At 48.5% G+C, this 20,375-nt stretch overlaps 1 protein-coding gene and 2 long non-coding RNA genes across 12 annotated transcripts in view; 2 read left to right on the top strand and 1 right to left on the bottom strand.

Annotated features, from left to right (window-relative positions):
* Positions 1–760: 760 nt before the first annotated feature.
* On the top strand, positions 761–1,728 carry LOC136049937 (uncharacterized). The gene is made up of 3 exons (XR_010622343.1): positions 761–968; positions 1,087–1,131; positions 1,552–1,728. It is a non-coding gene; the product is annotated as an uncharacterized LOC136049937 (long non-coding RNA).
* Positions 1,729–1,777: 49 nt separating this feature from the next.
* LOC136049947 (uncharacterized) lies at positions 1,778–14,841 on the top strand. 7 transcript variants are annotated; one of them, XR_010622349.1, is made up of 7 exons: positions 1,778–2,517; positions 3,456–3,542; positions 3,672–4,183; positions 4,668–4,848; positions 5,532–5,639; positions 13,973–14,063; positions 14,744–14,841. It is a non-coding gene; the product is annotated as an uncharacterized LOC136049947 (long non-coding RNA). The 7 variants fall into 7 exon arrangements; XR_010622345.1 differs by lacking the exons at positions 13,973–14,063; positions 14,744–14,841 and adding exons at positions 5,859–5,966; positions 6,102–6,335 and having other exon boundaries at positions 4,668–4,844; XR_010622347.1 differs by lacking the exons at positions 13,973–14,063; positions 14,744–14,841 and adding exons at positions 5,867–5,966; positions 6,102–6,335.
* GRAMD1B (GRAM domain containing 1B) overlaps positions 4,177–20,375 on the bottom strand; it is a 73,284-nt gene continuing 57,085 nt past the window's right edge. For 3 of the 4 annotated variants that reach the window (XM_065738509.1, XM_065738512.1, XM_065738511.1), the window contains 16 exons: positions 17,942–18,026; positions 16,998–17,101; positions 16,749–16,844; positions 16,186–16,266; positions 14,476–14,591; positions 13,833–14,046; positions 13,114–13,303; positions 12,762–12,905; positions 11,755–11,873; positions 10,415–10,557; positions 9,857–9,960; positions 9,310–9,513; positions 8,997–9,087; positions 7,586–7,693; positions 5,273–5,390; positions 4,177–4,753 (listed from right to left, as the gene is read on the bottom strand). In XM_065738509.1, the coding sequence (XP_065594581.1) occupies positions 4,664–4,753; positions 5,273–5,390; positions 7,586–7,693; positions 8,997–9,087; positions 9,310–9,513; positions 9,857–9,960; positions 10,415–10,557; positions 11,755–11,873; positions 12,762–12,905; positions 13,114–13,303; positions 13,833–14,046; positions 14,476–14,591; positions 16,186–16,266; positions 16,749–16,844; positions 16,998–17,101; positions 17,942–18,026 (2,007 nt within the window). In that variant the 3' untranslated portion in view covers positions 4,177–4,663. The remainder of the gene's footprint in view (positions 4,754–5,272; positions 5,391–7,585; positions 7,694–8,996; positions 9,088–9,309; positions 9,514–9,856; positions 9,961–10,414; positions 10,558–11,754; positions 11,874–12,761; positions 12,906–13,113; positions 13,304–13,832; positions 14,047–14,475; positions 14,592–16,185; positions 16,267–16,748; positions 16,845–16,997; positions 17,102–17,941; positions 18,027–20,375) is intronic. The other variant, XM_065738510.1, reaches the window with a different exon arrangement.

Here is a 20,375-nt window from a genome sequence, read left to right as displayed (position 1 = left end):
ATATATTCACAGGCAGCATTAAAGGCAGGTTAGGTCCTGGAAGAGACAGTCCTGGTTGGAACGTGAAGAGACCCTCTCTGTGTACTTGGAAATGATAGAAAGGAGCAGAAGCAGGCAGGACAATAAAAAGAACAAAGTGCTCACGAGTCACACTGTTTGTTTGATAGATTCTTCTTTTAATTTATACCGGACTTCCGTTGTTCTAGCTACTTACATTAAGTTTTGGCTGCATAGCCTTTACAATTCCTAGGTTCTAGCAGGTAAGTTTCATCATCGTTTTCTCGCGTTTTGCGCACAGCGCAAACCTGATGACAGTTAGACAACTCCTAAAACAAAACCACGGCTCCTCCCCAGCTCACCCTGAACTTCACATCAGTGCTGCAGACCGTGGCCAACAGCTCTCTGCTTCCCGGGCTCTGGTGCTGAGATGCAGAAGGGAAGCGCACACCCGCGGGTGTCTGCATGACCGAACCTTGCCTTGCTGACACGAGGCAATCCTCGTTCATCTGTGATTGCAGCAGCAGTTGGGGTTGCAGGATCTGGGGGCTCAGGTGGGGAGGACGTGATGGGATGAACTGCAGCGAGAGTGACGAGGTCCCAGAGCTGCCGCAGCCACACAGTGCCGGTCCCGGCGGTCAGAGACGGACGCTGCCGTGGTTCTGCTGTTCCTCCCTCCGTTCTGAGCTCGTTGGGCCAAGCCAGGTTAGTGCTGCTGTATCTGCTAAGTGCTGTTCCAAGGGAGGTGGGCTTGGGTCGTGGTGCAGGGCTTTGCTGGGTGGAGGTGTTTTGCAGCAGCTGCTCTCCCACCTCCCGGTGCTGCCGGGGCAGTTTGGGCTGAGACTGACACACGACCAAGTGGCTGCAGGACCTGAGCTGCACATTCGTTTCATTCCCTAACGGTTCTTGGAGTTGGGGTTGGGGAAGGTGGCCATTTAACGTTAGCAATGGAATTGGCCTACATGAGTGAGGTAACAGAAACGGCCAGAGGAGGTACCTCCCCGAGCCATGTGCAAATATAACTCCTTCCGCAGAAGGTCTTTTTCCCTACTGAAAACGAACGAACAAACAAAACACATTCACTTAAAGGGCGTACAGACTGCATCAAGGGAAGGCAAGCAGGGACAGCACCAGGTCAGTCCATCCACGGCAAAGGGAATGATTGTCTGGCAGCAAAGGCGTGTGGGGGGAGAGGGAAAAGCCGTAAGCAAGCACTGCAAAACGTGTGGGAGAGGGGAGCATGGCACACCAGTACCCATGCAGGGGTTGAGCCCATGCTGTCTGGCTAGGTCAGGGAATAATCTCAATCAGCAGTCGATGAAAGACACGAGGAGATTATTTGGCCAGTGTGCACATCTCAAAAAGAAAGGTATTATGGCACAAAGAGACTCGTGCTGTGGAGACTGCAGCGCAGAGGTCAGAGCATGCTAGGCAGAGGGAACGGGCTGGGAGGTCAGCACAGCCACACCTCGGGAGCCACACTGACACCTTTTGCAAGCTACTTACCTCAGATGCTTTGGTTTCAAAGTCTCTGTTTTGTGTACTGTTTTTAAGCAAGCCCCTGCTGGACACTGTAACTAGTGCTGAGACCCTGAAAAGACCGAGCCAGCATCTACACGACCCCACCACGAAACTTCTCAATGGCAGATCTAGCTGGAGCGTGGGACTCAGCATGTTGGTTAGCCACACAGTATGGGTGATGGAGCCTCTTCCCAGATCACTGCAGTAGGGCTGGGGAGTAGCATCCACGGGGCGGGGGGGAGGGGTTGTCATACTGGCACTAAGTGTCCCCAGTTGCTATCTGCAACACAAACTTTCTACTGACTCCTATAAAAAGGTGGGAAAAGCACACGCCTGCAGGCTGTGCAGCTTTGTGCTGAGGGGATGCAAAGGGTGAAGTCTGTCCCCACCTACACCCATGGGAGATGCTGAAACAAACGGGGTCTGTCTGATGGGAGAAGGGCTCAAATTCAACTTGAGCTTGTCCCAGATGCCACTACCCAAATAATTCCTTTAAAGTAAGCATTAAAAGGTAGGTATGCATTAAGAATTGCATCAAGCTAGTTAGTATACTGTCCTAAAGAAGCAGGTGACCTACACAAACTGGCAAGTCAGAGCTTTGTCACCTCCCTCCTGCTGACAGGTAGCATCTTACTTGGCACAAATTAGGCTACTCTCTGTTGGCATGAATGTGCATGCACTACACTTGGCTGGAGCAGTGGTTCTTTGACATTTGTAGTGCCAAAATTCAGCAAATCCAAACCCAGCTCTGCTTGCTGGACAGATTATTTACGTCAAACGTTACGCTCAGTTTAATGTGCAGGCAAAATGAATAGTCATGCTTGGTATTTTCACAGCTGCCTGTGTGTTGCCCCACATTAATTTGTCTCTAAGGCCAAGCCCAAAGAAGCCATTATGGGTGGGAACACCCAGAACCCAACGTGACCACAATCTGCAGAGATGCTGCAGAGGAAGAAGGATGCACACCGTGAGCAAAGGGATTTCTTGCTTCCACGACAGGTTGGTAAGTAGCCAGCTCTAGCTACTGGCATTTCTTTTTTGACTCTCTGAGCCATGTGGGTTTTCTGTCCTTGGTTGGGTTGTGTTTGTGTATGTACAGAAGATTGCTGGCCATGCTGCAAAGACCCACACCCCAGGTTTCTTTCTCTTGCTTTTTCTTTTCTGGCAAGGGCAAGGAGGCAAGCATAGGGCTTCCTCTCTTTTTATATTATCCTGATGTGTGGAATTAAATACTAAAAGAGGGGAAGATGGGCTGCAAAGCATTTTTCTGTGCTTAGCAACTGTGGGAGTAGCAAAGGGGAATCCCAGCCAGTGTGGCAAGTCAGCAGCATGGAACTGGGGCCCCCTGGTCCCAAGGTGAGAGCAGCAAAATGCCCTTCTCAGGCTCTAGCAGCTCTGTTGTATAGCAGCCATTGCAGCAGCATCCCTGGAAGGAGTCAGGGAGCAGCACAATAGTCAGCAGCAGGAAATGAAACAGTCATAAACACAAGTTACTCCTTAGTTCCCAAGACATTGCCAATTGTACCTTGCTTTCACAGTCTTTTATATGCAGTCAGTAAGCTGTCTTCATCTGCACTCCTTCAAATGTGAGTGTTCTTCTCGAGGACATGCCATGTCTAGCATTTGGTCATTAAATTGTTAGGCAGGCTGGGGAGAAATCGGCAGCTAACTTCTCACTGTGGTACCTTGCCCTGGTAGCATAAGCTGGAGCTTGTGAGGGTTTTCCCCAGCTGTGCGGATGTGTGCTTCTCCTACACCAAGATGCAAAACCTGACTTGCTTAGGGAGCCCTTACACTGTGGACAAACCCATATTTTTATCTTTTTTGTTCCCTGGGGTCCTTCCTAATCTCTCCTAGGCCAACAGAGGCCTTGCTGCTGCAGATGCAGTCACATAAGTATCAGAAGTAAAGATCTCCTTTTGCTGTCACTGTTGCAGGAAAGGAATTTGTTCCTACATAGCTCAGAAGTAAAGATGAGGACTGAGAGCTACGAGCAAAGCGATCTCACAGACCAGGGATGAGAGGTAAATTTACCAAGCAAGGGCAGTTCTGCTGTTTCCTTAGCTCCCCCCACTCCACGTTGTGCTAACAGCATGCGGCTTGGCAGGAAGGAGTGCTCACGTATAAATGATCATTTTGGTTTTCTTCTGAAGTTGGGGCACTCTCCCTGTTGTGAGAAGTCGTGCAGCAGCCCTTAGCAGCACAGATGTAGATCTTCAGCACAGGGATGGCTTAATGGCAGGGGCCCAAGCACACAGAAAGCAGAGAACCACAGCAAAAGTAAAGGGGACACTGTCAAAAGAAAAGGAAGTGTGCTTTCTACAGCGTGGCTCTCCTCCCTCCGAGCACTGTGTGGGCAAATAGTCCTGCTCCCCACCATCTCCTTGGTATCAATGCACTATCAATTACAGGAGGAGGCAAAGTAAGCATCTGGAGAAAGCATTTCGGGTTCATTTACATTCTGTGCTTTGCTCTCTGAACCAGGCTGGCCAGCACAGCGGCAAGTTGCATTTCTGCTCCAGGAGACATAGGAGATGATTGCCAGGGAGACCTGCTCTCCACGGACCTACAGCAATTCCTCTGGAGGCCTCCTCTCCAAATGGGGGATGGTTTCATAAGGGATTGATGGTGATTGCCAAAACCTCTCTGCCCCGAAGCCAGCAAGGTAAGAGAGTTGACAGTGTTCCCTTTATAAGTGTAGATACGTATCATCAGTCAGGGACCTTCATGCACGGGGAGGGGAGGGGCATTCACACTGATGCTTCCCTTTGAAACAACAAAAACAAAACAGACAGACAGACGAACAGCCAGGAATATTACACAAGAGTGGTGCAAACAGGCCCAGGGCAGCACGCTCGGGTGCATCCCTAAGTGCACCTCAGTGCCAGGAGAGCACAGCCCTCCCCTACACACACACGCACACGCACACCCCACTGAGACACTCCATTTCAGCCAGTGTTGGAGGTCAGTCCTTCCTCTCAGTACGTAGGCTTTTTTGTTTTTTCTTTTTTTTTCCTGTTTTCTCTTAAAATCTGTATATAATATATATATTTATAATCTGTATAATATATTTATATATATATATTTATATATCCTATTTTACACGTATTGCACACCGTCCTCTGGCCTCCTGCATTCCTGCCTGTTAGTGGAAACGTTTCCGTTTCTCCTCTGGATCTGACCCGAAGTCCCGGGACCCGATGCCATTCTGGAGATTTATTAGTGAATCCTTCATCTGCAAGACAAGAAACATCTCCAATGTGCTGCAACCCTGAAGGGGACGGCACAGAGGGACTTCCTTCCTCATCAGTGCCTCCTCCATCCATGTCAGTATGTATTGATACCACATTCCTCTGCTTTTTGGGATGGGTGCAGCAGGGCTGGTAGCCCAAGGGGGACTGAGAAGATGGGAGCCAGTGAGGTAACAAATAAGGGCCAAGCAGAATGACACACAGGGTTAACAGGCATTCACCTTAGGGGACTGCAGCTTTATGAACACCATTCCACAGCTGTCTTAACCCAGCTCTTGAGGGAATGGGTTCTGAAACTGCTGCACCTGTGCTGTGAAGGGCTTGTGCCTTTCTCCATGTAAGCTATATACAAACCCAGGGTCAAGACAGACTTAGAGGTGGGAGCAGAGGGACTGCACCCGATGGGCTGCAGTGCTCCAGGTAAGGCTGAGGGATGGCAGGTGACTGGCTGGGAGGACATGGTGACTGGCTGGTCACAGCACTACTGGGACGTGTGGTCTCACCTGGTCTAGAAGCATCACGGAGGATTTGATGATCTCACGCCATTTTTGTAGCTCTGAATCATGATACTTCTGCTGAGATTCTAGTAACTGGGCCCATTCTGTCTGCGACTGGGGTAACCTGTCAAACAGAATAGGATCAGGAGTGAATCTGGGGAAACCTTAGTCCAGGATGAGCAAAGTGGACCAGCAGTGAGAGGGTGGTAGATTGCATCAGTCTCTACCAGATTTTCTTTACTCACTCACCTTCTCCTCCCTTCAGACCTTACAAATCCTCCAGATGCAAGCACTCAAGCCTCTGATGGGAAGACCCCCAGGACTGGCTGCTCTGAGGGTCTGAAGCAGGTGATGGCAGTGATCCTGGGCCAAGGTGAGGATAAATCTCCATGGAGTGTACTTACTTCTATAGCACACTTTTCCCTGGAGAGGTAAGTTTTTAACTATGTTGCTTTTGTCCAACTCTATTGCTTTGGCTTGGGTTTGGGTTTTTCTGGTTTCTAAGGTAGCTAAGCTTGTAAATAAACTTCTGTCTTCTGCTGGGCATCTCTTATTTCTTCTCTTAGCTATGGCCTGTCTTATACCTCTTCAGCTTTACAGGGTGTAGTGGAGATTTTCATGTCTCCTATTCTGGAACCTGAGTGGAGCTGGTTTAGACTGCCTTCCTATGGATGTGACTGCTTCCAGAACTGACCTCTCAGTGAGTTTCTTCTTTCTCCTAGCACTGTAATATAATAGTCTAATTGGTTCCAATCTTACCTTAGCAAATGAGCAGAGTGGGGTGCTGTCGTGAGCTGCTGTGTTAACTACCTCAACTATGCTCTTGTGACTCAAGCTTCACCTACTTGCCTGGTGTGCTGCAGTCACAAGGCCTTGAGTGGCAACCTGTCCTGGTGATCTTCCCAGCAGGAGCTTCAGTGCTTGCACCTGTCCTGCTCAACCAGCTCCAAACCTGGAGATGCATCAATGACAGTTTAAGCATAACAACAAAAAACTACTGCAATTTAAAAATGGATGCACTCTCAATCTCTAATAAATAACACTCTACTTCTAACAACTGTTGCTTTCTTTGTCTACAGGGAGAGGATACTCTGCTCACTCTGCATCTATGTCTCATGGATACAGAGCAATGGGCTGAGGAGCCTCAAATGGAGTACAGCCCACCTTTGAGCCAGCAGGTGGGTTTGGTCTAGGTCACAGCAACTGCAGTTGCAACACAGTGAAGTTACCTGTGCAGGGGCACAGAGCTATCTGTAATGTTAAAACAGGATATAAGTTAAATCCTATACTCGGTGCCATATTTAGTAGTGGTCCAAACAAATACCAAAAATACAATAGGGAGATAAAGCAGGCAACGTCAGGGAATGGAGCAGTTGAAAAGCTGCAGGGCTATTAAGGGCAAAACAGCAAGCTTTCCCTAACAAGGAGAATGGGAAGCTCACAACAGGAGATAGATAACACAGTAAATCATTTTATCACTTTACTAACAATGCTTAAAGTCACGTAGCATTTATGTGCTGAAAAAGCACTCAGTTAAAATAGCCAGAAGCCTTTTAAAACACAAAACTGCTGTCTAGAGTACCAAACAACTCTGGGCCATCAGGTCAACACTGTAAATGCCATCTACTAAAAGGTGCTCTGGGGGCATGAGAGAAAGGCTGACTGGCAGGTGACCCAAGACAAGATGGGGAGCCTACATAATCAAGCCTGATCCCAACAGTACATTCATGGTCTGCAAAAGGAAAAGGGGAAATGCTGCCCTACAGCCTAAAGCTCTCCATGCCTCAGCCAACACACACCCAGTGGATGCTGTAATGACAAAGGCTGCTCAAAAAGCCTTGGGCACAGCTCCACAATACCAGTTACTTTAGAAACAAAGGCAACCTGCAGTGTCATTTCACCACTTGCCATCTAGAACACCTCTAGGGAATGCTTAAGTCTTTAGAGAGTGCCCTGTATTCCCCAAGTAATCTCTCTCTTCCTCCTGTGCTACTAACTTGCCAACAGGTGGATCCACACCTTTTCCAACAAATAATTGCATCACAAGTCCAAATTCTAGTCTGGGTACAAAGAGGTTACTTCTAGACATGTCTTTACATACAGGGGGAAGCTGAGTCATCAAAGGAAGGGAGGTGACAACCTTGGTCCAATCCGTTGAGCGCTTCTAGATCAGGCAACACTGACAAACAGCTTCAGCTATTACCTGCTTCATCTGTGACATACAAAAGAGAAACAATCTACCAGCTAGCCCTGGGAAAGCCTTCAACACCTACAGGAAACACCCAAGAAGATGTAAAGACAAAGCTGGTGTGACAGTACCTTTCCTGCAGCCGCAAGCCCTGCCATGCTGTGAGCGTCTGGGTGGTGTACTCCAACATCCAAAGTTTGTAGAACAGCATCATATTGAGAATGACCAGCAACACCAGGCTGCAGATAAAGCAAACAGCCCATTTATTACGAGCACCACTCCCCTGCTGCCTGCCAGTCACACCTGGGAAAACACCCAGGGCTTTCTCAAGGTTCCTGGGTCCCAGGTCCACGCTGTATGACATTTACTCTAAGGGCCCAAAAAGCAGAACCCAAAACTTTACCATGTGAGAGAGATGTGTAAGGAGGACAGACAGCAATGACTGATGCATCAGACAGGCTGAATGAGGGGATGTGCTGAATGCAGAGAAAGGGGGGAATCAGAAGAGTAAGGAGATTAAAAAAAAAAAAAAAGAGACAGAGAGACAGTACCTGAAACAGATCCTAATGGGAGCAGGGAAGAGAAAAAGAGGGAGCAGCTGCAGGTTAGAAACAGACTGACACAGAACAGGAGAAACTGGGCTGAGAGAAGGTTCACAGAGTGCACAAAAGATATACAGGGGGAAGAGGGCAGAAAGGAAGAGTGGGAAGAGACGCAAGAGGGAAAGAAAGAACTGCGGGCCTCCAATTAATGGCGAAATTCAGCCAGGAAAAATGAGCTGTGTCGCTCTTGTGGGCACCAGCAAAGAGGGCTCAGGCAGGGTGCTGCCATTTAAAGGCACTCTGCAGCCAGTCCTTCCCACTCCTGCCTTGTGCTGAGTTGAGAATGCCACCACAGGCTGTGCAAACCACTGCTTTAGGGTTAGCACGTGGAGAGCTCTGAGCTAAGCTAGCAGCTTGCAAGACAGTGCGTACAAGTTTCTGTGCCTTGCTATCCACCTGTCTAAGACCTCTGTGGTCTTTCTTCTCCTTGGAAAAAAAAAAATGCAGAAAAATTAATTAACCTCAGTCTATCAACCCCTGCTCCTTCACTAAAAGATGAGTGGAGCTTATGAAAAGAGTGAGCACAAGTTCTGCTGTTCCTCTACAGTTAATATGCTTTCAGCATATTAGTGATGAAAACACTTGCTGTACCTGGACTGCTGCTTTCATTTGTACTGCTTCTCAGCCCCTGTCCAGCTACAGCTGCAGCACCAGCACATGAAAGCTACTGGCAGCCCAGGAGGCACAGAAACAATAAACACTGCTGTCCTTCCTGCATTAAGTCTGAGTCACAGGAATATAAGGGATCACTCTAAGCACACATCCAGCAAGCACAAGACTTAGAGAGGTGGTGGCATAAGGACACAGACTGAATGTGGTTCTTGCTGCTGATCTAGTGAGAACGCCAACAGGGGAACACAGAACACCAGAAAAATCAGAGGACAAAATAAGTTAAAGGCTGACTGGAAAGGCAGAGTTAGAATAAAAATAAATCACTTACACAAAACTGATGACAAGGAGCAGCTTGGAAACACTCTGCAGGTGGAAGCCACTGGGGCTCTCCTCAGGGATGTGCCGTGTCTGTGTGGAACCTGAGGAGACAGGTGTGTGTAGGCTATGAAATGCTGTCCCATGGAGAGGGCAATGCTTTTCTGCTACCTGGTCTATCTTATTCAAAGCAACCATCATGCATCCACTGCTCTGGAAAACCCATGCCTTGCTCCCCATTAATTCTCCATCAGCAAGCTTCCAGTTTTGTCTCCAGACGTGCCCAGCTCTCCATCCCTGAGTGTGAGGGGTGTGCAGATCCTTACCTGCCACGTGCTTGATTCGGTGAGCAACCTCCTCATCCGTGGGGGTGGTGACAGGACTCAGCACCTCCTCCAAGTGTGGCACCCTCAGATGAGCGTGGGCCCGTTTCCTCCGGCGGACCGTTGATTGCTTGCTCACTTTCTCTTTGGGGGATTGTCTGTGGACCTCAGCCAAGTACGTGCTCTCCGTTTTGGTCAGTTCACTTTCTGCAGCGACAGCGAGGGAGAGAAAGTACTGCAATGATACAAACTCTGAGCTCTCTACTGGCACAGCAGCTGGACGGAGTACAGGTACTGACTGACAGGGTATGAGGGTATGAGATGGCTGTACCACATCAGCCAAACCCTTACTCCATTCTCTCTGTGCAGGTATCAGAGAGGAGCTGATGATCAGCATGTGCTGGGGCTTTAGCTGAGCCCATATAAAAGCCTTTCTGAAGTCTGACCCCCCAGCTACCACACCGTTATGCTGCCTGCTTACAGGAAGGCATGCATAAGCTACTGAGAGTGCCACTGTCATTCCCACAGCTCTGGTCACTGCCACTCATACCTAAATGACGGAAATAATCTTCTAGGCCACTCCAGAAATTCTTCTCGATGAAGGATTTCACCAGCCCCCAAGGCTGCTTCCTGTAACGTAACTCTGTGGAAACCCTGTGAGAAAAAGGGAAAGTCACTCCTTCCATTTTCCTTCCAGAGGTTACATCAATTTGCAGTCCTCTGTCAACGTACACAGGAAAACCAATCATGTCCACACTTATCCCTGGAACAGTTTCTGCCCTTTGTGTTTCCACATCAGAAGCACTGCATGAAAAGTCCTTCCAAAGGCAGAGGCAGGAAGGCCTCAAGAGAGCTTCCCCTGAGAGGAGAATGGGACAAGAGAAGTCTGCAGCACTTCTCCCTGACCCAACTGTAAGTCCCCTGCAACGGCTGTACTGTTAGCACAGCACTGCCACAGCTGCTCTATGCTGGCTGTGACAGGAGTGTTCTGGCAATGATAAAACAAAGCCCAGTTCTCCCCAGCCCTCCTTACACACCGTAAGAAGCACTCCCACCCCAAGGTGACTTTTGGTTGTCAGTAAAGCTGTTCATCCCACCAGAAGTGTACCTGAGTCGGCTTTTGTTTCTGGCCACACGAGTCAGTGTGTAGCGATTAATGGTGTAGAAATAATCATGGTAGGGGACGTCGTGAGTTAGCACCTCTGCATCTATGACATAGCACTCGCTTTCTTGGCTGGCTTTGTACATTGTCTGCATAAAAGACAGCATGCAAGGCAACTATTAGTCTGGTTAGAACATGGCTTTGATAGATAGGCACCTTCACTAGCCCTTTACAAAAACAGCCCCGTGACAAATAGAAGCCCATGCCCGTGCCCAAGCCCCATCCAGCAGCTGAATCTCCAGCATTCTGCATCAGATACACAGCTCTGAGACACATGAGGACCGATTCTGAGGGACCTTTGCAGGTGTTCTCTCTCCTCACTGAACTAATACCTGGTTTGTCAGGCAGCAACCTGATCTAAAAGGAGAGCTGACCCTGCTTTGAGCAGAGGTCCTTCCCAACCTGAATTAGCCTTCAAATCTAAACACCGTAAGAACACATCAGCCTGTTTATTCCAGATCTGCTTCTCTGTTTGTCCCCAAGAAAACATCACAGGGGGAACAGACACAGCTACTGCAGACCCGTATGTAAAACTGTGACTTGCAGACTTTCCACTTACCTCTGTGGTGAGGGCACAGCAAAGTGTACCTCTGTGGTTGGCAGCACACTCAGAATGAAATAGTCCATGTCCTTGCTTGCCTGGAAGCATGCCATTCCCTCTGCCCATTACCTTGTCCTCTCCTTTCTCCTCCCTTCCTTGCATACAAGTCCTTGCTTCTGCACAGCATGCTTCTTCCCACCCTTGCAAGGTGCACCCTGCTGCTGGGATTCTCCTTTCCCTGAAGCATACTGCAAAGCCACCACCATCTTTTCTTGATTCTCCCTTAATATTCTCTCAAGTTAACTTACAGCTGCTACCCTTGACCACTTGAACACGACTCTGGACACAGATGGAGGCTTTTAATCTCTGTATCTACTGCACCTACTGGATATAGGTAGCCTAGCTCTTCTGCAGATGAGCTGACAGTATGTGACCGTCCTGTGCTGACAGCTCAAAAACCACCACTACAGGCACCAGGCACAGATGTCAGAGCTGCTGCTTGCTGGCCAACCAATCTGCTTTTACTGGAAAAATCACGGCCCTTTCCTTGCAACACAAACCAGTGCGAGCTTAAGATCAGCTCTTCACATTTGCAGTGCTACTGGGTAGCAAGTTAATACAAGAAAAATGTGTAAAGGAAACTGGATAGGGAGTATGCAAACGTGCAAAGCAGCATGCCCGAGGCAAGAAAGGAAATCACAGAGCTGTTTGTACAAAGCAGTACACCTGCTGCCCTTTCACATACCTGTGTCTCAGTGACAGTGGCAGTTTTGGGAGCCAGAGGGTTGGTGAGGGTAATGGTATATAAGATCACTCTGGTTTGATTGCCATTTTCTTCCTTCTTCCAGGGGTGGAAGATAATATCTGAGAAAAGAAAATGATATTGTGTCAAAGGAATTGAAAGGGATCTCAAGTCAGTTCCCGAGGAAAAGGCATAACCAAATAAACAAGCTCAGGAGAACATTTCCTTCCCCCCGCAGAGCTCAGCTGCAGAAGCTCTAGAGCTCAAGGCAGTGTGTAGGAAAGATCTCCTGTGCTACATGCAATCACTGCAGGGACGAGGTGTATCCTCTCCCAAGATGTGATGGGAACACTTCGGCCTGGGGCTGCTTTAAAGTGGCTTTGCCCTAAGCTTGAGGAGTCCTGCAAGTCAGCCAGTCAGAGGGCTAGGCAGAGGAGCTGCAGAAAGAGCCTCACTGCAGCACAGCTTCAGATTTAGACATCCACGAGGAACCAGAAGTATGAGGAATACTTTCCCCTCCTGCAGTGCAGGGAGAAGGGGGTAGGCTGGAGTTGTTACTCCTTTTGCAAACCTAGCGTTACAGGGAAAGGAGGACTGCAGCATGCCAAGGAACACTGTGCCAGTGTCTGGTGTTGAGCCAGAAGAGCTTTCTCCTTGATTATTAGGCCTTGAACATAGGATCAGGCCTTAACTGATAGCAAAAAAAAAAAACCCAACAGATAAAGAATGTGACTCAACCATAAACTTACACATGGCTCTGAGACAATAAACCCACAGATAAACACAAATAAACCCACACTGCCAAACAGGGTGGGTTCTACTTGCTTTTGACTGCCATCAATACAAATTACTGCAGTCCCAAGACCCTCACAGCATGACCCAGTGCCTCTATCATCAGCCACGCTGTGCCTCCAAGGCACGTCCTCAAGAGCTACACACTAAAACCTTGCTTCTGTGCAGCTGTCTGCAGCTCACAGGGAACACAGCCCCCACCAGCAGCAGCAGCTTACCAGAGAACCGGCGCTGCTCCATGAAGTCCCTCTGGAACTGGGAGTCTGTGAAAAGCAAGTCGTACAGCTTGTCCACGCTGAAGTTGAACACTTCATTCACATACTGACGGCCATTCAAGTCCTCGTAAAATGCCTGGACTTCACCTGTGGGGAAACAAGCCTCAGCCTTGATCCTCTGTGCCAACATTCCCCCTCCCCCTGCCCCAAATTCACTTCCTGAAGCCCAGACTAAGAATTCTTCACATCTAGACCTTAAGATCCAGAAAACGAATTCAGTATTTGCTGTCCCAGTCCCTCCCTGGAAGAGACAAAGGAATAGTAGAACAGAACACTGATGGCCTGCCCTGCATACCTTCATCATGGGTCTCAGATGAGTCACTGAGCTCAGTGGGAATGTCCTCATTGTCATTGAAGTCCAGGGAAGGGGAGTTCACAGGGGCAATGATCTCTATCTTCTCTCCCATGATATTTGCAATGCCAAGGTCTTTTTCCACAGGACTCTCTGCTACTGCCTCCTCCTCTTCTGGTAGAACCCCATCAAACTGCAGCAAGGACAGAGCACAGTGAGGGCACAACCTGCAGCTATAAAGTGAGGGTTAATTCTCAGATCTGTGGGCCAATTAGCACACCTCTAAACATTTGTCTTCATCGTTATCTGGAAATTAAATAATGAAGAGGTGGAAAGTTACCATGTGATATTTGTAAAGTGCATGGGTGCATCAGATCACATCCTCTCAAAAAAAAAAACAAAAAAACCCACACATAATTCAAGCTTGGGATACACACAAGGCATTTCATTTGTCCAGAGAAGTGCACCAACTATCCTGTTTGTGCCCCAGACAGGTACTATACCAGCTAGGAAAATCTGAGTTCAGGTTACAGTTAAACAAGGTGTGCTCTGCTACATCCCCTCGGGCAAATGCCATGACCTCCAAAGTGACTGACACGAGGACTGTGGTCTGCTGCAGCAGAAGAGGTAAATGATCACCTTGTCCATTCAAGGACTGACAGTGAAATCCCAGGAAAAAAAAAGGATTACTGATGCCACTGCAGTGGTGGAAGGCCACTTACCGAGGCTGGTGCTTCACTGCTGCCTGTGGATGTCAGTGTGCTGGCAGTTACAGATTTCTTTGGCAGCTGAGGGCTAGCTTCTGGCTTGGCCTCCATGCTGCTTTTTGAGGAGCTGTCATTGACTTCATTCTCTTCCACAGGGATTTCTTCACAGTAGCTGAGACGCCACAGAGAACACAGGTTTTTATGTTTACACCTCTCAGTACAGCTACAACTGGACACACAGAGCAAGTAAGAATGTTTCTGTGCAGTTTCTAGTCTGATTGGAAGCAGAAATGGCTCAGAGCAGGGGAGATCAAGCCCTAACTATTCAAGTGTTTATACATAGACTGGCAAGCATCAGCACTTTCTGACCACGCAACATGCTGACTGGTCTGGTGAATGGGACACTTTGGCACATTTACAGGATCACTCATCTAGCTCAGCAAATAGAGAAGCAACTATTTCAGCTCCTACTGGTTTCCAGGAGGAACTGGTACACTTTCAGCCATTACACATCTAATACCAAAAAAATATTTGGCCAGAACCCGAAACCTCTCAGCAGGGTCAAGCAGCAGTTTGATGTATGAAATACTGAAGGACTTTTGCTCTCCTGAAGCCATCTTTTTTTCATCACTAACAGATATCATTCCCCCTCACTCACCCCATTGTGTTAAAGTCATCATCAGGAGGCACATAATCTTCATCATCGCTGGTCAGACCCAGCTCGTTCCCATAACACTGGTGGACAAAGTGCCAGAGCTCCTTTGGACAGAGAGGCTACAAGAGGGAACAGAGATGAGGGTACACTTTCACCTGAGAAGACTAAACCATCATAAATACACCACGCTTCACATTTACACTGGGACTCACACTGCCAAGTGCTAATGCAGCACTGCCTAAATGATCTTCATGTTTGAATCCTGTTGTAGGTAATGGAAGCGATAAGCACTGAGGATTGAGATGCCCTTCTTCCCCAGCACGAGGCTAAACCCAGAACAGCACAAGCAATGTGCTTTCCTGCTACTACAATGCTGTGCATGTAACCATGCAAGCAGTAAAACTGTGCTTTCCTCCATATGCATTCTCTTCTGCTTGAGTTATAAGAGAAAATGGATTAACAAGACCATTCACAAAAGCTGAGCTTTTCAGGGATGTGTGTCAGCTGAATGCCACATGACTGCATTCTGGAGCTCAAGAAGTGGGGCAGAACTCGTGATTTAAGTACGTGGCACATAGATGAAAGGAGACAAGATTTTCACACGTGGGAAATGTATGACCAGTGACAAAGATTCCTTGGTTACAACGGAAAATAACCCCAGGGGACTTCTTCAGAGTTGCTGGCTTGTACTTCTTCCTGCAGTTACTGTACATGGGAAGGCAGGAAATGTTTAAACTAGTTCCTAAAAGCAGCAAAAACTCAAATGAGTACCTTTTATCAAGAATAAATACCTAATTCTGTTTTACCTTCTTTTCACACACACTCTCGATAATTCACATGTCCTGTCAAGAAAACCACACTCAGCTCTGTCACTCCCTCTCTTGCTACCATGGATCCTACACATGGATAAAGTGCTCTCTAAGTGTTTCCTGCCTTCACTGCTCCACATCTCAGTTCCCATTTGCTACGACTTTGAAACCAAGGGCACCGAATTTTGTTACAGCCTTCAAAAGGCTGATTAAATTACAGCACAGGGTAGCAACACAAGCTGCCCAATTGCAAAGTGATCCCTTTGCACACTAAATACTACCCCAACTTCAGGACAGGGCATTCTGGTACATGATAACTTCAGCCTTCCAGTATGGCATGAATTGAAGTCCAAACATCTCCAAATGCTGGCAACCCTGAGCCTTACTCCTGCAGTGAAGCCAGAAATACTCAATGGACAGTGAAACGGATACTCAGATCAAATATAGTATATACAGTGACTCTTGCAGAGCAGGTGCATTTCCCCACTTTATTTTAAAATCCAACCTATGGAGCCTTTACCCGATGCACCCCACACCATTCTCATTCCATCTGGGAATGCCCTCTGCACTTCTGAGGCACACTGTATGTGCACTGAGCTGTCTGTGTTGCAATTTGAACTGCTTTCTTCTGAGCATCACAGACCTGAAAAATCTCCTTCCTGAGACTCATGCTTCCACATCTCAGCAGAGTCAAAGAGACACCCACTGAGTGTGCAAGACATGTCTGCAGGTCGACAGAATTCCATGCAAAAAGAGATATTTGCTCCCACAGTGATGCCTCTGCTCCATCTAAACACGTGCTTATTATCACAATGTCTTTTTTAAGATCACACATTAGTTCCAGGTATTGTGCTTCTGCATCAATTCCCCACCTGCCTTTCATCCCACCCCAATGCTGAGGTACCTTGTCAAGGAGAGCATTCTGCCAGAGCCTGAACATCATCATGTACGTCCTGTCTCGAGCCCCAAAGGAAGTAAAAAAGTGCTGAATGGGAAGAGACGGAGAGAAAAATCAGTTCAGAAAAGGCCCACAAAGGGAATGAATAGGGAAAACATGTCCTTGGATCACTTTTCAAAGACAGCACACAGCAACTGAGCAGCAGTGCTGTGTGGCTTGCTCAGTTCTTGGACACAGTCAGAAATCCACGAAGCCTGCATGGCACAGCTGAGTGCCTCTCAACCAACAGAGCTGCTCTTAGCACAGAAAGAGCTCAGCTAAGGAATGCTGTATAACCCAGCTCTACTTCCTCAACACTCCACATAGGAGCTACATGAATTCCACTCAGCTGCAGCCCGAGGTCCACAGAAGCTCTGCACCCAGCCCTTTTCCATTTGTGCTTTCTCCCAGGCCCCACATACCACGAGCAGTCTGTTGAGAAAACTCCCATGGAGGTGGTGCTAACTCCATTCCCCTGCCCAGGACACCCAGAAAGTGTGGCCCCAGAGGTGGAGGCTTCCAGGATGTACCTTTTCAGTGTCAGTGCAAACTTGGATGGCATTAGGAATGAGCCGTGCTGTTTTTTCCTTGGTCATCGAGCAGATATCCTTCAAGCGAACTGTCAGCTACAGTCAGAGCCATGCAGAAAGGGGAAGGCAGAAAAAGAAAGCAGGTAATGAGAGACACTGGTGAGAAGGACGATGGAAAGAGTGCTTTTGAAGTTGTCAGCAAATATGCTGACATAAAACACATGCTCAGTGTGCCAGTCAGAGCCTTACCAGCGTCTCCCAGCGGAAGATGTTGCTGTAAAAGCAGATCCAGTTTTCAGAGAGGTAGAGGCGGCCCTGCAGGAGAATGTCTCTTTGTAGCGCACAGGAGTAATCTGTAGGTGAACAACAGATGATAATTAAGGAGCATCGAGATGAGGAGGCAGGACAGCTGAAATGAGAGGATAGGCACCAACGTAATTCTGCAGAAAGTCACTGCAAAGCCAGGAGGAACTGGGCCACAGCTGCTGCTCTGTCCACTAGGTTACAACTGCAGCACACCACGATCTCCCTCAGTGACAGATTACCTTGCCTCATTAGCTGGCCACGTGGTGGCATTCTGTGAAGTATTTCTACGTTTTAACCTGTGTTCCTTCCCACCTTCTAATGCTCTTGCTCATCTCTCTCCCAGTTTAAGCCTCCGAAACAGTTTCTAGTCCTAGTGTGTGCACATTTGAGCGGTATGAGATCACCAGTTACATAAGATAAAAGAACAGATGCGATGCAGCAGGCAGTCACTGATCAACTGCAGGGCCAAAGCCTCAATGGATACAGGGAAGGCAGTCGTGTGGGAGTGGGGAGCACTGGGGGTGTACAAAGGAATTCAAAAAACGGGAAGGTCAGCAGTGTGCACACTGAAACACGCAACCCTGATTGATGGAGGAAAGAGCTCAGAAGCTAACAGTGAGATTTGGGAAGCACTATGGAGGAAACATGTTCCTCAAGCCACGAGGAGGCTGTAGCTGATACCAACCAGCTTTGCCTTCCCTGAGGCAAAACAAGTGACACGCACTGCAAAGAGTGAGGACTGGGGACTGCCTGTGGACAGAGACAACAGGCATGCTCCTTGGTGTCAGTCTCTAAGGAGAGGGAAATGCTGCATGTACATGTGCTGTTTTGCTCCTCAAATCATAGGCCTGCACAAGAAGAGCACTGCACAAAGGGACTGTCTTTACCTACGATGAGGCGCTCCGTGTCGGGAAGATGTTTGAAGAGTTTCCTGAAATCCTCATTCCGTTGTTTGTACGTGGGACTCAATACCTGCAAATAACAGAATGCCTGTTAAAGAGAGGGGTGGGCATGAGTACAGAGAAATGGAGTGGGAAAACGGGAACACCTTGGTAAGGAGAAGGGGGATCGGATGCACTTACAAAGCATGAGGCCAGGAGGTCCCATCACAGCAGACACACAGATGGGAGGATGTGGGAATCATTGCATTAAGTGAGAGGAAGAGAAGAACCTGACTTGGAAGAGTAATACAGCACAGAAGGCCTACACCTTGGTCTGCAATGCAGAGCTGCATGGGAGCTGTGGCTGCAGGGGAAATCTCTTTTCCTGCCATCGTACACTGTCCAAGGTATGACACATGCTCAGTTTGCAATGCATCAACCAGCTACCAACCCCAGGAACAGCAGAGCAACCCCAACAATAGGTGCTTAAGTACAGCTGCAGCCCTGCCACAGGAGCCTGAGCGAGCAGTGTCATCAAGAGCTCCAGAGCAATGCTGTCATTCCCCTTCCCCTCCCCACCAAGTGCTTCACCTGACAGTCAGCAAACCCAGAGCTACCTGCTGGTAGAGGGGGAATGTGCTTGCAGAAGAGGCTTGCGCAGAGACTTGACCATGTTTTCCACTTATTCTGCAGACATCTGGCCTCATGGAAGGCACCAAAGGAGGCTGTGCTGCTGGCTGCAGGGCCATGAGGAGCTGGCTTCTCTCTGGTGCTCACTGAACTTTAACATGACTCTGTCCTGGGCCTACAGTTCTAGCCAAAGACCACCTCCTAACGCCGTGCACATGCTGACTGCAGCTCAGAATAGCCAGAACATATTCTGGAGGCAGAGCTGACTGAAATAGAGGCAGGTGCAATTTCAGGAGGCCTGTGTCTCTCAGCCAGACCACCATGCTCTCTCCCACAGAGAGTTGGCAGGGAAACCTGGGGTACCCTCCCTTTCCTCTCAACAATCCTTTCCTACCTCTTCTACCTGCACAATACAACTCTCTCAATGCAGAAAGGTGGGCACACAACTGAGGGCTCCCCAAATCAGCCTGATTATAGCAGATTCTGATCAAGAAAAGGGGGAGAGGAGGCACACATCAGGGTGGGAGAAATACAAAGACGGTTCAGCACTACCCTTCTGAAAACTGTCTAATGCTGCCAAAGCCAATAAAAAAGCACAGAATCCGACTATAAAAAGCATCCCCTCTTCCACACATCAATTCAATGTACTAGAAACAGTATTTTTTAACAGTATCTTAGTACTTCAGACACACACTCCAGCCCTGTGGGCCCAAAGGCAGGTGCTTATTTCTGAATAAAACCCACAAAGCAGCAATCGACAGAAATATCACTTCACTTACCAAACTTCTAGCCTGAATATCTGGAAAAGATCTTGGACAGAGATGGGCTCCACCAAGAGCTCAAACCCAAGATTTCCTGGGACAAGCAGAGAGGATGAGCAAAGGAGATGGGAATAATACTATAATCAGCCCTGAGCTCTGGGTTCGTGGCATTGTAGCAACCAGACTTAGCAGCACAGTCTCCATACGGAGGGATGCTCCACTCCCTCTCCCATTCTGGGATGTTCTGACCTGTCCAAAGCCTGAACACACTTCTGCTTAGCACTTCTCTTACAAACACTTCAGTTTAGAGACACTCACAGCTGGGATTTCATCTGATCCATGGCCAAGAAACTCATGGGGTAAGTCAGCAAGCACCTCCAGGTCCCACTGCAGATATGGGAGTTCTTGATCCAGTACAGGATGCCAGAGAGCCCCGCACTCCAGCAAGGAATCCATGGTGTTCCCTCAGCACTTGCACAGTTCCCCGTGTTCTCAGTCAAACTCTGCTTTTCCTCTTCCTGCTGTCACCACTTCTTGTTTAGATTCAGTGTCGAAAGAGATACGGCAGCTTGGCAGGAGCTTACGCGCCTTCCCCTACTTTCCTGCTCACATTCAGGTCATCTGCCCCAGCGGCCTCTGCAGATCTGAAAGAGGACTCCTCCTCCAGAGCACAACCAAAAAAAGGCTCATGAGGATAAGGGTGCTTCTCGTCCAGTCTCACCGACTTGTCGCTGGAGGCATCCCCTGAGGAAGGGCTGTAAATGTGCAGACAGGCAGCTCTGTGTCTGCAGCCCCAGAGCCGGCCCCGACAGCCAGCACTGCCAGAGATGCTAACTAAAAGAGCTCCAATCGCCAGCACCCAGCCAGCCCAGCTGCACCCACAGATCTAGCTGCAGTTCCAGGACTGAACAGGACAGCTCACAGACTTCAGCTGGTCGGCTGTTGTTTTCTTTTTTTCCCCTTTGAAACCAGGAAAGCAGTTATCCTTCAGTGCCCACCGCAGGCTCTCCTCTCCTGTCCCTCTCTGCTCTGAAAAGCAACTTCAGTCT

Source organism: Cyrtonyx montezumae, unplaced genomic scaffold, assembly GCF_038088225.1.
Source record: "Cyrtonyx montezumae isolate F1298 unplaced genomic scaffold, pur_monq_1.0 scaffold_22, whole genome shotgun sequence".
Taxonomy (NCBI): Eukaryota; Metazoa; Chordata; class Aves; order Galliformes; family Odontophoridae; genus Cyrtonyx; species Cyrtonyx montezumae.
This window is presented reverse-complemented; position numbering and strand designations above follow the sequence as displayed.